General features: G+C 42.3%; 1 protein-coding gene across 1 annotated transcript in view; it reads right to left on the reverse strand.

Moving 5' to 3' along the window:
• The window catches only part of kcnj19a (potassium inwardly rectifying channel subfamily J member 19a), a 36,732-nt gene extending 19,169 nt beyond the window's left edge, over nucleotides 1–17,563 (reverse strand). The window contains exon 1 of the mRNA XM_017484262.3: nucleotides 16,626–17,563. Coding sequence (XP_017339751.1) covers nucleotides 16,626–17,294 — 669 coding nt within the window. The 5' untranslated portion in view covers nucleotides 17,295–17,563. The remainder of the gene's footprint in view (nucleotides 1–16,625) is intronic.
• Between the last annotated feature and the right edge of the window lie 183 nt (nucleotides 17,564–17,746).

The raw sequence follows: 17,746 nt of genomic DNA on the forward strand, positions 1-17,746 counted from the left end.
CTGTTTTAGTCACATTACTGAAGTGCGTTACAGACACGTACACACCTTAATCACACTAGTAACGTCGTGTGGGAGTTTTCACCGCATTTTGTGACAGGACACGATCACACACGGCAGCGCTCAACCGTTTGACGGCAAACAAGAGAGCACGGCTGCGTCCCAAACCGTGTACTTGCCTACTATATAGTAGGCGAAATACATGTGTATATAGTAGGCTAAATACATGTATCTCAGCTGCTATATAGACGGTAAGTACGCAGTTTTGAACGTAGATCACGGCTTCAAGCAGTCGTCTATTAGCACGTATAGCATGACAAATAATTAACTGCATTAACTAAATTAATTTAACTTTCATAAAATTAAAAATAAAAACAACCAAAACTGTATACGGTACCATAACGAAGACGGACTGTATGTTGATATGTGAAATTCTGGAGGGAACGTCGGACGGCGTGGCGCGGTGACGTCATGACGTGTGGCATTAATCGATCTATGTTCTATAACGTGTAAAACGGGAACATGAAAGGAATATTTTAAAAGCAACTCATGTAAACACCTTAATCACATTATTGTCTTATTCAGAATAAGGTCAATAATTAGATTACTGCTGTCCGTGTAAACGTAAACATTGACAAATCCGAAAACACATTAACAAATCAGATAAAATGGAAAAATTAGGTCTGTTTTGTGATTGAATTACTTGCCGCTGTTTGGACGACACATCTGTCAATCAAGATATACAGGAAGTACAGCAGGCTGCGGTAGTACTGGAAAGTCAATTTGTGTGTGCATGTGTTAGTATGTTTTGTACGTACTATGGTTAAAATAAAAATTTAACAAATCTACGCCGTGTCCTCTGATCTGTCTCCTGTGGATTAAGTTCTTAGTTCTTGCAGCAGCCACATAACCTCATCACGTTTTACACGCAACTTGTGCTTCCGCTGAAGCGCTAACCGCATGAACCAGCCGAACAACTGTCCCGGTCCACACAGCTCTGCTCTTATAGCATTCCTTACTTCATTTAATGGGGAATAGTTTTTCCCTTAAAACAGACCTGCGTGCTTTAGGTGTTTTTTGAGAGTGCAAGCTAATCTTTATGTCATGGTATGTTAACAGCATATCCAAAATCACGACACATGAATATCCTTCATCAAAGTAGCTCTTAATAAATTCTATTTTCTCATTTCTTGCCAAAATAAACATTTATTTTCTAACATTTTAAAATTTCGTCCACTAATGTACAAGAAACTAAAGTTGTTTACAATTTCTTACTTCCTGTATATCTTAACTGACAGATGTGTCGTCCAATCAGTGGTAAGTAATCCATATACCGACTTTTTCCGTTTTTGTCCGATTTGTAAATGTGTTTTCGGATTTGTCATTGTGTTTATAATTTGTTATTGTGTTTTCATATGTGTGGTTTTTTTTTTGCACACTTCTCGGCCACCGTAGTATTTAACTGGCATAAAAAGAGCATATTCATAAACAAGTAAACATGACAAGCATAAACATGACAAGCACAAACATGACAAACACAGCCAGACGCCATCAATCTCGCATCTTGACAGCGTCTGGGATTCTTTTCTTCTGAGTTGTGGTGCAATCACAGCGCTTTCTAGAAATCCTAAAAAACCTTTGTTGAATCCTGGGCGCTTTTCAGAATGTCTTGAGGGAATTATTAAATTGTCTATGGCTGTCATGACAGATATGTTCCGCATGTTTTCGCTTTTTAGAATTGGGACAGTGATGTGTTTTCTTGGCTTGGTTATTGATGCCATAGTTTCAATAGGGTCCAAAAGTTTGACTCCACTTCCCAAGCTTTTCATTTAATCAGCTTTGCAAAAACAAATCTAATTTAGTCCAGTTGTATTCCTCAGGCAGAGTAACCTGCATAGTGTATACACACAATGCACATGTCTGGGTTATATATTCTCCAGCCTTCATCAGTATCAACGTCTCACCACGGTACTGCTGCTGGATGGATATTTTGGTAGGTGACTGTTTCTCAACTCAGTAGTCATAGTGATGTGGTTGGAATTCCAGGTAACGTACGTTCTATCAATACTCACCCAAATATCTGACCAGTAGTGGTCCAGGTGGTCTCTTTCCATTGCTGGATGGCGTAGAGGAGGATAAATTGGGCGCATAGCAAGAATTGGGCTACGGTCAGTAATCATACACCAATGTGTGGCAGGTTTCCTTGGGAAATTAAAGGTTTTGGTAGTGTACTCAAACTTTTGGACACTCTAATAACTGAGTACTTAGGGGTCTAGTATCAGAGATGGAGTGCACATCTCTTCCACTTGCTCATTTTCTATCTTTCTGTGTTTCTCTTCAGACTGCACTGTCACATCTCAGAATTAAATGGCAAGAGAGAGAGAGAGAGAGAGAGAGAGAGAGAGAAGAGGCAAGGGACTGGTAGAGGAAAGGTAAAAGTACAGCTACAAAGAGCACAGCTTAATAACTTGGACGTTGAAAGTGAATTCAGCCATTACAGCAAGACAATACGTAGGAGGGAAAGGGCAATTTTGGTCGCAGCAACCATCAGTCCTGCTTAGTCTAATGCGCAGTCCAATTAGAGCCGGGATTTTTCTCTTTTACGTAAAAAATGACTTGGACTGCCTCTGACAGCAGCGCTGAACGCTCGCCACACAAGATATATACCAATTTGTACCATTTGGTGCCTTTATCAAGTTGCGAGCTGCATATTAGACTCCTACATAAACACGTCTCCCTTTGTTACATGGATGTCTGCATTTAGATCGATTGCGCTCATATATAGGGACATCAGATCAGACAAGTAATGATTTCTTGTGTGGAGTGCTGTAGGTACATTACTGCTCTCTTAGCATTATAATTCCGCTCTTTGTCGCACTAGTGTCTTGGATGTACAGTAAAACATATAGAGCGCTTGTCATCTATGTGGTTCCTGTGCCTGTTATAGACCGGTCTTGCAAACCATACATTTTTTATTCACGAACAATAGTGATGAGAGATGATATGAAATAAATAGTGTTCAACCAGCATACACTCACATGTAGCCCCTAAACAGGGTGGATCTGTGGGGTGGAACCTCCTCCATGGCACTTGCCATATTAACAGCTTCTAAAATATAACCACTAGGAGAAGCTTTCCTCTACTTTAACCCACAATAATGGATATGGCACCCTGTAGCACTCCTGGAAATTACACCCCATTATCTCATTGACTGTATTATGCCCTCAGAGACAATGCTATTGTGCTGCTGTGAGACACTTTTTAGTACCGATCTTGCTGCTACACTTTTTTTTTCTTTCGACATCTTTTTTTCTACCCAAATTTGACTAATTTCTAGAGTCTACAGATTGAATATAATTGTCTACAAATGTTTCTTCCATCCAATACTGTTCTGTTGAAGAGCGGTTTGGCTGAACGCACGTTGTGATGACGTCACGTGACGCGTCTTGGCCCAGATCTGTGGAAACGCTCCTCAGATTATTGCGGAGTTGGCTTGATTTTGAATTCATTTCCGTGATCGCAAAATCACAGCTGAGTGTAGTCTCAGATTTCTGTTCTTGGCTGACAGGAGACATAGAATCCAATGAGTTCTGAGATGCTTTTCTGCTCACCGTGTTTGTAAAGAGTGCTTATTTGAGTTACCATACCTCTCCTGTCAGCTCGAAGCGGTCTGAATATTCTCCTCTGACCGCTCATCAAGAAGACATTTCCACCTTTTAAGTGCTTTTAGGTTTTTCCTCACCATTCTACATAAAAACTGGAGAAAATCCCAAGAGATAAGCAGTTTCTAAAATATTTAAACCAGCCTGTGTTCATTTTGGTTTTCTCTGGGTTCCACGGTTTCCTCCACTCCATTCAGGATGTATTCCTGCCTCATGGGTCTACCATAATGTTAGCACGACCTAACACCTGTTTGCCAAAACACAAGCCAAGAAAATACCTCTTGGCTCCACTAAATATAACACATATCCCTCCATCCATTCATTTTCCATACACAAGGTGGTAGGGGAGCCTGGAGCCTATCCCAGGGAACTTTAGGGGACACCCTGGACATGATGCCAACCCATCACAGGGCGCACACACATTCATACACTACAGACAATTTGGAAATGCCAGTCAGCCTACAGCGAGTCTTTGGACCGGAGGTGGAAACCGGAGTACTCGGAGAAAACCCCCCGAATCACGAGGGTGATTGGATAAACCTGTGTTGTGTTTGCAATTGTTTATTATCCATGAGAGCAGAGTATTTTTGTGAACTTTTTGAACAAAAGATCAAAAGGTTAAACACTAAAGACTTTTATTTTTTCACAGGCTTCTTTGCTCATATTTACCAAAGGGTTTAATGCGCATGGGATTCAATTTTGTAATATGAATGAGAACGTTTAGTAATAATAACTTGTAAATGCATAACGATAGATACTATTAGCTTGTTGTGCACTATAATACAATTCATTAATACAGCATTAGCATACAGTGCATTCGATAAATAATTTACTGTAGAGGCAGTCATGTTGGTTGCTATTGTTTTTTAAGATTTAAGTTTTTTTAATTATTTTTTTTTTATATAGTTTAACCACTATTACCAATTAAACAAGGGGAAAAAATAGACAAGAGAAGCACCAAAGAGAACGCGAACAAGGAAGAGAGAAACAATAGATAATATAAACAATAATTGCACTTACTATACTCATACATCAATACAGAGAGCCACCATACTCTGTCTCAGACACACACACACACACACACACACACACACATCTGTGTTGGCTGAGTTCTGACTCATACCACCTACATCCCCTATTTAGCGTTAATTAACACAATTCATCACTTCATCCTGGTGTCTGTCTGAACCACAGACAGCACAATACCAGCAACAATGAAGACAACACTTCCCTCTGGCCTTTCCCTATCTGTTATTGGTGTGTGTGTGTGTGTGTGTGTGTGTGTGTGTGTGTGTGTGTGTGTGTGTGTGGGTAATCGTGCGCTCAGGGCCAGTGGCTCACTGGGAAAAAACAACATTGATAATTACTCCCAATATGTCACCACATTTGAAAGTGTAATGTTACCCAATTAGCAAACATTTCACAACACACACTACACGTACACATAACAAGCTTGACTTTTTATTTATTTATTTATTTATTTATTTATTTATTTACTTATTTAATAGCAGGGTGGCAGTGTGGTACAGTGGGTAGCGTTGCCTCCTCACAGCTCCAGGGTCACAGGTCACAGGCTAGTGTGAGAATTCCACACCACACCGTCACTGGAATACTACCCACTCCCGGTTTATCTATCTCACCTTTCCGAAATCATTTCCTCATTCAGGGACATTATAAAGTCTGTAAAGGTTTTCACATGCACAAAGTCTTCTGGGTTTATTTCATGTATCTGATCTCAGATTTCGGAGTGTTTGGTAGTGATGCACAGTACTGTGCAAACGTTTTAGGCACATGCAACGAAATGCTGTAGAGCAAAGATGCTTTCAAAATAATGAAATTAAATGTTCATTGGGTATAAGGTGGGGTACACCATGGACAGGGGGCTAATCCATTGCAGAGCACAGTCACACACACACACACACACTTCAGATACTTTGGGCATGCCAACCAGCCATGTCTTTGGACTGGAGGAGGAAATTGGAGTACCTGGAGGAAACCCCCACAGCATAGGCAGAACATGCAAGTCACACACACACACACACACACACACGAATCGAACCCACAACTGTGTAGGTGTGAGGCAAACGTGCTAAGCACTAAGCCACCATGGACCCTTTAAATGTTTCTACATATTTTAAAAAGTACCGTAAAGAGCATTAAACAGTAGTAAATGAAACAAACTCGGTATTTGGTGTGACAACAAAATAAAAGTAAAAATAAAAAAGTAGTCTCCAGTACAATTAGTGCAGTTTTATAAGGACATGAGCTGTACGTTTTATTGAGCGTCTTGCAGAACCAGACACGGTTCTTCTGAAGACTTTGACAGTCGGGCTCGCTTCTTACTTTTGCAGAACAACCCAGCAGCCTTCATAGTGTTTTATTGTCTGAAAAGTGTCTCAGCACTTAACAATCTGCTTTCTTTACCGACATACAAACATTTGTCGAACATTTCAATTTTGTGCTAGAAAACGAATGTTTGTGAATCTAAAATGTGTTTTGTTCTGACTCGATAACGCAGAAGTCATAAAAAAAAAAAAATCTATAACAAAGTTTGTACTCAAAACAAATCGGGTGCCTAAACTTTTGCACAGCACTGTTTTTGGATTTCTTTGCTTGCCTTTTCGGGGATTTTGACTTGTTTTGAAGGTTTATTGATTTCGTTTTGTTCCGTAACAACCGGTTCGATCCTGGTTTCCTCCCACCTCCCAAAAACATGCCACATGCCCGTAGGTGAGTTGACGAATCTAATATCGGTGACTCTTTGTCAGTGTGAATAAGTGTGCGAACGCGTGTGCATGGAGCTCTGCGATGTTTTCCTGGGAGCATAACCAGGTTAAAGCAGTCGCTGAATTTTTATAAACTGCACATGAGTGTTAATAATATTTTTGCTCGCCTAACCTTCTCTTTTTGCTCTCTTTAAGGACAAAATAGCTTGCAGGAAGTAGTGGCTCAGTGTGGGCCGGTATAACGGTGCTAGCAGGGCTAAGCACCCTGTTTATTTAAAGATAAAAATACATGAGTGTAAGGTAGAATTTTTTTGCATCCACATCTAGACTGGTTGCTGTTAGGAAATGATTTTTTTTTACAGAATGGTACACTATGTATATGGCGAAACAATTTGTACACCTGACTATCGCACCTATATGAGCTTGTTGGACATCCCATTCTAAAGCCATGGGCATTAATGTTACAGCCTCCACTCTTCTGGGAAGGCTTTCTACAAGATTTTGGAGTATATCGTTGGGAGTTTGTGCCCATTCAGTCAAAAGCGCAGTAGTGAGGTCAGGCACTGATGGTGGATGAGAAAGCCTGGCTCGCAGTCGGCGTTCAAATTTATCCCAGAGGTGTTCAGTGGGGTTGAGGTGAGGTCTCTGTGGAGGCCACTGGAGTTGCTAAACATCTCACACGTGAAATGGCACTTAATCTGGAGCTGTTGCAGGAAATCATGACATCATCAGGTCCCTAATATAAATGTCTGTGCTGTATACATACACACGTTTCACACACCGTGAAAACACACACACACACACACACACACACACCTCATGAAGATCACACAGCAGAAAACTTTATCTTCTAGAACCTTCAGTGTGCATCATTCTATCATTGGGCTGGTGGCAACTGAACCACTTTCACACACACACACACACATACACACACACACAAACACATACATACATACATACACACACACACACACACATAGACACACATACATTCACATACACACACACACACACACAATCACATACACACACAGACACACACGTGCACATACACACACAGACACACACATACATACACATACACACACACACACACATGCACAGACAGGCGCACACACACAATCACATACACACACAGACACACACATGCACATACACACTAACACACACACACACACACATTCACATACACACACACACATACACGCATACTCACACACACACACACCCATCTGTTCTGGTAGTGGAGACAAAATCACCCACATTTGTGTTCTTGTGAAGACACGGAGGCACTCTTGACAAAGCTCTCTGTCTCCTTTCATGTGTATGCCCTTTTCATCTGCACTCTTTCCTGTCTCCTCATTCTCTGCTCCCAGAAACACACACACACACACACACACACACACACACACGTTCATTGACTGGAAAATACATAAGCCACATGAAAGAGCGGATACAGTATGTTTCCAGAGGTGAGAGAGTGGGACAAAATGAAATGAGCATGGTTGCCTGGTAAATGTGTGAGGAAATGGAGAAGAAAAGATGACAAGGCCCGAGCTGGCAGTATGCACTCTCTCTCTCTCACTCACACACACACACACACACACACACACACACACACAGAGACAATAGTACTTCAAGACAAGGTTTCTCCGAATCTTACACACACACACACACACACACACACACACACACACACACACGCACACACACACACACACAGCGATTATTTACACAGTAACACACTCATTTTGCTGACTTGCTTTGTACTTTAGTCCCTGTCTTTGTATTTCTCAGGCGAGTGCATGCAGTCAGGTTAATAGTCAGGATTTTGATTCCTTTGTTGTCTCGTGATAACCATCTGGTGTGGATTCATTCAACATGCACGACACACACACACACACACTCCATTATGCACTACCAATACACACATTAATATCCAGCACATACAGGATTTCGTGGAGATTTTTAGTGATTGTTGCAGCCCAAAACGCTTGATTTTGCTGTGGCTTCGGTTTTTTGTGCTTTTTTTTTGCGGAAAACTACTCGAATTAGCGAAACCGCATGATGTCCTTTGGTAAATGAGACCTTTCAGCTGTACTCGACGCACACGAATCGAAGAGGGTGTTGGCTGAATGTGAGTTGTGATGACGTCACATGCGCTTTGACCCAAACAGCGGGGAGTCTGTGGTAATTTTAAAAAATTGCAGGCTTCACTGAATATTGCAGCACTTGCTTGTTTGTTCGTTCATTTCTTTGATCTCTAAATCGCAAAATCCTGGATGGACTGAATATCCATGGTGCTAGAAAGAAAAGTGTTAAAGTGAAGTGCCACAATGATACACACTGGCTTCCACCCTCATGACACAGCAGCTTCTAGAATAGCACTTGATCCAGCAAATCATATGACACAGCTAAAATCTCTGTATTGTCATGTTTAAAATGACGAGCAGTTGTCTGGTCAGCATTTGATGAACGCGTGATTCCAGAGTTAACTTCTCTAATTAACTGCAAGTCCGTTATTATGCCTCATTTAAAACATCTTTCATACTCTGACATGAAAAAGCATTTCATTCCTGTTATATAACCCAACTAATGTGAGTCAGAGATTCTCTTCGTCCAATTGCTCCCGAAGCTATTTCAGAATCGCTGATCGGATGCACTGTTCGGCATGCGGAGGGTCTTTCAAGATAAAAACCCCTGGCCTTTTTAAGAGCCCTAAAGCAGAATGAAATACTACAGAGATTAGAGTGTAGGCAGAGAGAGAGAGAGAGAGAGAGAGAGAGAGAGAGAGAGAGAGAGAGAGAGAGAGAGGAAGAGAGAGAAAGAGAGAGGAACAGAGAGAAAGGAAGAGAGAGAGAGCAAGAGAGAGGAAGAGAGAGGAAGAGAGAGAGAGGAAGAGAAAGGAAGAGAGAGAGAGAGGAAGAGAGAGAGAGCAAGAGAGAGGAAGAGAGAGAAAGGAAGAGAGAGGAAGAGAGAGAGAGAGCAAGAGAGAGGAAGAGAGAGAAAGGAAGAGAGAGGAAGAGAGAGAGAGAGCAAGAGAGAGGAAGAGAGAGAAAGGAAGAGAAAGGAAGAGAGAGAGGAAGAGAGAGGAAGAGAGAGAGAGGAAGAGAGAGAGAGAGCAAGAGAGAGGAAGAGAGAGAAAGGAAGAGAGAGAGAGGAAGAGAGAGGAAGAGAGAGAGAGGAAGAGAGAGAGAGAGCAAGAGGTAGGAAGAGAGAGGAAGAGAGAGAGCACAAGAGAGAGGAAGAGTGAGAGAGGAAGAGAGAAAGAGGATGAGAGAGAGAGGGTGAGAGAGAAAGAGAGCAAGAGAGAGGAAGAGAGAGAGAGGAAGAGAGAGAGAGAGAGGAAGAGAGAGAAAGGAAGAGAGAGGAAGAGAGAGGGAGAGGAAGAGATTGAGAGAGAGGACGAGAGAGAGAGAGAGCAAGATAGAGGAAGAGAGAGAGAGGAAGAGTGAGAGAGAGGACGAGAGAGAGAGCAAGATAGAGGAAGAGAGAGAGAGAAAGGAAGAGAGAGGAAGAGAGAGGGAGAGGAAGAGAGAGAGAGAAAGGAAGAGAGAGTGAGAGAGGAAGAGAGAGAGAGTGAGGGAGAGAGGAAGAGAGAGAGAGTGAGGAAGAGGGAGAGAGAGAGAGAAATAGAGAGAGAGGAAGAGAGTCTTGCCTTACTCTACAGATTTTGTACAGACCCATCTTTTCTTCTCTGTTGTTTTATTTGTACATTTCTTTCTCTTGCGCTCTGTCACTGTTGCTGCTCTCAGCCAGGCATCGATTACTTCTCTTCCTTTTATAAGTTACAATGAATGGTTTATTCTTTATTATATCTCTCTCTCTCTCTCTCCTATCCTTACCTTCCAGATCACGTTCCCTTTCACTGCCACTCCACTCCTTTGTACTTCTTTGCCTTTCCACTCTTTTTCCTTTTTCTCTATTTCTCTTTGCCTCTCTTTCTCTTGCTCCCTTTTTTTTTCTCTCATATCTTTTTAATCTTTCCTTGTCTCTTTCTTTACTTTAATCTCTCTTACAAACTTTCTCTCCCTCTTACCTTTGTCCTTGTCTTTCTCTTGCTTAGAGTCTTTGTCCCTTTTTCAATCGTTCTGTTTAAGGGTCCAAGCACTGAAGGCGATCGTACTGTACTGATTTTTATTGGGATTTCTTCTTATGCTTCTTCTCCTGCCGTATAACATTACATGGAATTTTTTTTTATTATTATTATTATTTTTTTTTTTATTAAGATGTGGAAAGCACCAAATATGGTAGAAAGGTGTAGTATCCCTACTGTTACTCTGGAAGACATGAGGATCCAAATTGGCCTAATGGTTGTGCGTCAACGCCGTATTTTTTTTTGACCTCAGTTATTAAAGCAACCACTGAAATGATCTGAAATGGAAACGTTTCCTAGTGCCTTTCTAATTTGTCCATTTTGTTCTGGTTTGACCAAATCAACAAAAATCTGTAGTTACATCCATCCATCCATCCATCCATCCAGCTATTTCCCAAACTACTTATCCTACACAGGGTCATGGGGGAACTTGGGGCACAGGGCAAGGGACACCCTGGATGGGGTGCCAACCCATCACAGGGCACAATCGCACACTTTGGAAGTGCCAATCAGCCTACAATGCATGTCTTTGGATTGTGGGAGGAAACTGGAGTATCTGGAGGAAACCCCTGAAGCACAGGGAGAACTCAGGCAAACTCGCAAACTCAGGGCGGATGTGAGATTCCACTTCTCAAAAATCTGGTATTGAATTAAAGAGATCTACCACCACTGACCTTTTATCATTACGTGTATCAGTAAATCTGTCCAGTTTATTCTGCTTTAACCTCACTAGAGGCTGACTGTACTTTTTTTCTCTTCTGTTTCCTGTTGCTTATCATGCTCAACATTTCGTCTTCCAGTTTCCAATCTTGCTGAAAATGCTTAATGTTGCAAACACCCAATGAACCCAAAGCACACAATGGTGCTTGGACCCCGATAATTACCACGGGATAAAAGAACAAAAATACATAGACAAATAAATACAATGTTTTATGTAATAAATACAACATGCACACTAGAGGCACTGTTATACCTCATCACTGCTTACTATATTTTCATTCTTTCTTTCTCTCTCTCTCTCTCTCTCTCTCTCTCTCTCTCTCTCTCTCTCTCTCTCTCTTTTCTGATCTCTAACTGACAGGCCACACTGAATTAATTCCAGTGCTATTGACCCTCAATTCAGCATTGGTTAATTCATCCTTCTGGGTAATCTTTTCTTCTGTTTCTTGCTGCTGTCACTGAGGTAAGCATGAACTATACCTGCATCTGACCTGCATATATATCTACAGGATATATAATCTTCCTAATGAAATTCCTCTTTGATTTATACCCATCTCACGACCGTCATTATGCTGAAAAGCATCACTACTGTTTATACTGAAATTAATCTCAGCTGTGTTGTTTCTGAATCTGTTTGATTCAATCTTAGACGCTTTTTCCATTTGTTCGCTATGGTCCATTTTTCACCTTATCAGTGCCTAACGAGGGGTTGTATTCTAGTCAACACAAGTGCACAGCGCTCTGTATGTGTCTATTCAATGTCCTCATCCGCGTGGAATATGTGATGCGTCATTACGCCGTATCTCTGTTTGCTCAACGTACTCTGATCATCTGGAAGTGCAGGAGAGTGCGCACACGCACACACACGCACATGTACACACACACACAGAGCAAATCGTAGACACATAAAAAGACTCAAAAAGTAATAAACATCTGTATATTTCAGGTTTCTTTGCTTCGAATAGAGATGACCAATGTAGTATATAATATACTGCATATTACAATAGCTCACACTGACACAACTTACATTATGTATAATAAACTGTATACTGAGCTAGCAATAAGCTATATGTTCAAATAGAGTCATGTTCTGTTTCCATAAAAACAACCTATTCTTATGGTCTTTACTATGTTTTTCTTCACTTCTAATAGCTTGATGCTAAGTGTAATTAAAGGGTATTTTCTCATTCAAAATCTTTTCTTAGTAATTTGACCGGCATATCTGAGGAAAATGTTAATAATCCTGATAGTTTTGTCTCGTTTTTACATTACATAACAACATCTGGCAGACGCCCTTATCCAGAGCGACTTAAAATTATTTTATTCATACAACTGAGCAGTTGAGGGTTAAGGGCCTTGCTTAAGGGCCCAACACTGGCAGCGCTGGGATTTGAACTCACAACCAGAGGTCAAAAGCAGAAGTCCAATGTCTTAACCGCTAAGCTACCACTTGCCTATGCCTTCACGTTGTCCGGTAGTCTCAGTTAGCCTCAGTCATTAACTAGCCTGTTCTCAGTGTCCATATTTCCAAGTTGACTAAAAACACAGACACAGTTTACTAACACTTCTGAGGTAAATGTTGATATACCTGAGAGTTTTGTCTCATCTTTACTCCCACTGTGCCTCCAGATTGTCCAGTAGTCTCAGTTAGCCTCAATTATTTACTAGCCTAAATCTCTGCATACATATTTACCAGTAGACTAAAAACAAAGAAATAATTTACCAACGCAACTTGAGGTAAATATTAATATGCCTGATGGTGTTGACTCGGTGTTAGTGTCACTATTGCGTCAAATTGTCCAGAAGTCTCAGTATAGCCTTAATCATTAACGCATTAACAGCATATATTTCCAAGTTTACTAGAAAAAAGAGACTATTTTCCAACACAACTGAGGGAAATGTTGATATTCCTGATAGTTGTGTCTTGTTTTTACTCTCAATAGGCCTTCATCCAGTAGTCTCGGTTATCCTCAGTCATTAACTAGCCAAGGCTTAGCGTCCATATTTCCAACTTGCGTAGAAACAAAAGCACAATTTACCAACACATTTGAGGGAAATGCTGATATGCCTAATGGTTTTGACTCATTGTTAGTGTTACTGTGCCTTTACATTGTCCAGTAGTCTCAGCTAGCAGGGAAAGAAAGATTTTTAATTCCAATTAAAATTCCTTAACAAGATATAGGGGGAAAAAAGCTCCTAGAATCAGACGAAATTATACTGAAATTTCATCAACTTGCGGTGTAAAATTTACACCGAAACACACTGTATTTGGACCTGGCCCAAAAAGGTGTATGACTATATATTGTCAATTCTCAATAGCTTATCATTACATGACCTACTCCTAGTTGTAAGCCATATTTTCATAGGCATAATCGACACATCAGGCCTGCCCATCATCATGCAATAAAACAACACACATTCCTCAAGAGTTGTGCCCTAAAAAACCATCGTGTTTCAGAAACGTGGATTAGCCGACGTGGCTGTAACCGTAAACTCGACTCTGAGGGGAGGCTTACAGAGGCTCGGGAATTCAAAGCTTCAACAGTTCTCATCTCGTCTTGTCTCAGGTTGGCACAGGCTGGCTCGACCTAGCAGCTTTTGAAGCGTAAGACTCTTCACTGACTGATAGAAAAGCTCTCTCTCTCTCACACACACACACACACACACACACATAGACAGAGTACAGGATTCCTTCAATGGTACAGGTTTGGCCACATGTTACTTGTCAGCATGAACAGAAGTGCGTAGGTGTGTTTGGCTAGCACTAATGTCTGGTTTATTATTTGTTAGAAGAGCTGCTGAGAGACACCCAAAATGAATGCTTGTGCTCCCCCCCCCCCCACCAGAACAGTTGGCAATTCTTAGTTGTCCATCAAGATGACAGAATAGTAAACAGCAATATGTGAAAGTGCACATTTTATTTTTGTCAGCTAAAATAAAATGGCGGCGATTCAACTGAAATGGGAATGTTGCCGTATTTTTTTTTTTTTTTTTTTGTAGCCTTATCTGAGGAAGACAAGACAGACCAGCACAGTCTAATGGAGAACATAAGACATGTTCTGAATAAATTATCACCATTGCGTATTTCTAGGCTTTTGCGTTTTACTCGGAGCTTGTTTGAAGTGGAACTCTTGTATAACTCATCAATTTTAATTTATACGGACAAGCTATTTTACAATACAAAAAAGTCTCTATACACCGAATTGATAAGAAACAGCTCCGTTGCACGAGCGACTCCAACCAACTGAAAGGAAATAGATTACTTGAACTTTATCGTTACGTTTTCTTAACATCGCTGAGTTCAAAATCATAGTACAGATTACAGTAACGCAAAGGAAGCGTAAGGAACAACGAATATGAATGTTTACGAATAAAATAGTGGTAAATCATTATACTTTATTTATACCTTTATAGTTATTATTGTTTGTACTAGCCAGCAAGATTTTCAGACAGGTAGAGTTTGCTCTAGGCTATATGAAAATATAAACAAATTAGTCATTTTAAACCACAGTAACCCTGACCAGGATGAAGCAGGTACCAGTGATGGCTGAATGAATGCAGTAAACGCATCATGCAACACCACGCACATTGTGTTAATGAACATGACGTTCGTTGCTCCACAAGCTTCATATCTGACCTCCCGAAAGTTCCTGACTTTCCTCAGGAAAGTAAAATACTCCCGCTCCTGCGATTTTATTTGTTGGGACTGGGACTGGAATTTCCCTCAGGATCAATAAAGTTTTTTTCAAACCGTCTACCTTTCTAGTCCCGATATACGCCTCTAGTTGGAAGCATGTTCGGAAGGAACTGTACACCAGGCTTAAAGGAGAGTAAAGGTTAAACTCCTGGGCTTTTCATTGGACGACACACTCCCTCAGAAATGGTGGACGTGTACACAGAAATCCTACGTACACAGAGCACCACTGTAGAGCCCTCGAGCAAGCCTCTACGCCCTCAGTAGTTCGGCTCAGTGATTAGATAGGACTGGTTCTCCTCTATTAAGAATCTAACTTGTTTACATGTTAAAAGGGGACACGTGGTTACGGATTAAACAGTTAACAGTACGCAGGGCAATAGTTATTCTCCCCCATGCTCACTGAGAGAGATTTGCTCACTAATCGTAATGACTACAAGCTGATATAACTGATATATGTCAAATGTAGTAGAGAGATTAGATGGTTTTGTAGCATTACAATATTTACATACGTTTTGGAATAAGGTTTTTGCACGATGGCTTAGTGCTTAGGACGTTTGACTCGCAGCTCCAGGGTTGGGGGTTTGATTCCTGCCTCTCCCTTGTGTGTGCGTGAAGTTTGCATGTTCTCCCCATGCTTCGGGAGTTTCCTCCGGGTACTCGGGTTTCCTCCCCCAGTCCAAAGACAAGCATTGTAGGCTGATTGGCATGTCCACATTGAGTGAATATGTATGCGATTGTGCCCTGTGATCGTTTGGCACCCCAGCCAGGGTGTCCCCTGCCTTGTGCTTCGAGTTCCCTGGGATAGGCTCCATGCTCCTCCCAACCCAGTGTAGGATAAGTGGTATGGAAAGTGGATGAATGGATGATATATTGCGATCGTACCTTCAAAGTGCTCCAAAATAATTGCTCAAACACCACTGTGGTTCCACTCAGCTAATCCTGAGTGTGTGGCAGCTTGTGCGCTTCAGTGGGTGTGCTGCTGTTATGCAAAGTCTTCAGCAATCAGACTTCTTTCTCAGGCACCTTCTTATCCCGCATTGCTTTCCTTGTCTCGCTGCTGATTGATGCCACTGATTTGAGGGTCAGGGTTCAGCAAGATGATTTAATATAAGCGGACCACAGCAATTGCATCTGGGAATCTCTCCTCAGTCCTGACTGACTTCTAACCTCTAATCACTGTGTTTCCTATTTTATCACTGCTTACTAACTTAATGTATAATTTTTTTTTTTTTGCTTCCTAAAAATACCATAGAACAAAGATTTGACACAGAATATACTTAGAAACTGTACTGTGCATGCAAGCATTACTTTTTAAAATAACTGGCCTAAATGTCAGTCCCTGCAGCAAGAAACAGTGTTTGTGTGCGTGCATGAGAGTGATGAGGGTACGAGAGTTTCCACGCGCACGGGTGCGTATTTAAGTTTGCGTGTGCAAACATACATGCATGCATGCATGCACGCACAGAAGTGCGTCTGTGTGCGTGTGCATGCATGTACATGTTTGCACAGAAGTGCTTATGTGTGCGTGTGCATGCATATAAAATGTGTGCATAGGAGTGCGAGTGAGCGTGAATTCATTTACATGCGCGCGTGCAAGCGTGCGTGCATGGGGTGCATGTATGTTTATGCGTTCGTGCGTGACTGTGCATGCGTGCCTACACGGGAGTGTGTGTGTGTGTGTGCGCGTGTGTGTGTGTGTGCGTGCTTGTAAGTTTGCGCGCACCCACCTTGATGAGTTTGCACCGGATCTGCGCCGACACCATGTGGCTGTTCCGCAGGTTGCCCACGCGGAACATGAGGCAGAGTTTGCCGTCGCGCTGAGAGATCACTGCGTCCTGGCTGAACATGAGCGTCTCGGCGCGTTTTTTCGGCTGAGACATCTTGATGAACATGCAGCCGATGAGGAAAGCGTCCACGATGGAGCCGAGCAGCGACTGGAACAGGAAGAGGATGATGCCCTCGGGGCACTTCTCCGTGATGTAGCGGTAGCCGTAGCCGATGGTCGCCTCGGTCTCGATGAAGAAGAGGAAGGCCGACGGGAAGTTGTACACGTTGGCCACGCACGGCGTGTAGGACGAGTCGCGCGCGCGCTCCAGGTCTCCGCGCACGTAGGCGATCAGCCACCACATGAACGCCATGAACAGCCAGGCCACCGTGTAGGTCAGGATGAAAATGAGCAGGTTCCAGCGCCACTTCAGGTCCACCAGCGTGGTGAAGAGGTCAGACAGGTAGCGGCTCGTCTCTCCGCCCAGGTTGCCGTGCTGCACGTTGCAGCGGCCGTTTTTCTCCACGAAGCGCTGCCGCTTTTTCTTCACCGGAGCCGAGAACGCGCCGCCGCGCGTCGGGTTCACCACCTGGTGATAGTCCTCGCCGAACTTCCGCCGGAGAGCTGCCATGGCCAACTTTTGCGCAGATGTCTTTACGCGCTGTCTCCTTCACATCATTTTCCCCCGTGAACGCTCAGCTTCACGAACGCTCCTTGACGTAAAACATCATTAAAGCAGACTTAACAGGGCTAAATACCTGCCGTGAGCACAGTCCTGTCTCTCCACTGTGCCTTAAAATCGAATAGGTGGATTTTGCGCAACAAGGACTCAGAGAGAAGTGTCTCGCTTTTCCTTTAGACCTGGATATCCATTCGTTAGAGTTACTCGAGACAAAGTGATGCACGGTGGCGAGTTGGTTGAGAACAGGGGAAGAGGAGAGAGGAAGGAGGGAGGAGGGACACTGGGTGGGCACGAATAAGCTGTAGAATTCCCTTTCTCTCTCTCTCTCTCTCACTCTCTCACACGCAATCCCTTTCTTTATTCCTCTCTCACACTATTCACCTCTCTCATTTTTCATTTCT

This window comes from Ictalurus punctatus, chromosome 2, assembly GCF_001660625.3.
Source record: "Ictalurus punctatus breed USDA103 chromosome 2, Coco_2.0, whole genome shotgun sequence".
Classification (NCBI taxonomy): domain Eukaryota; kingdom Metazoa; phylum Chordata; class Actinopteri; order Siluriformes; family Ictaluridae; genus Ictalurus; species Ictalurus punctatus.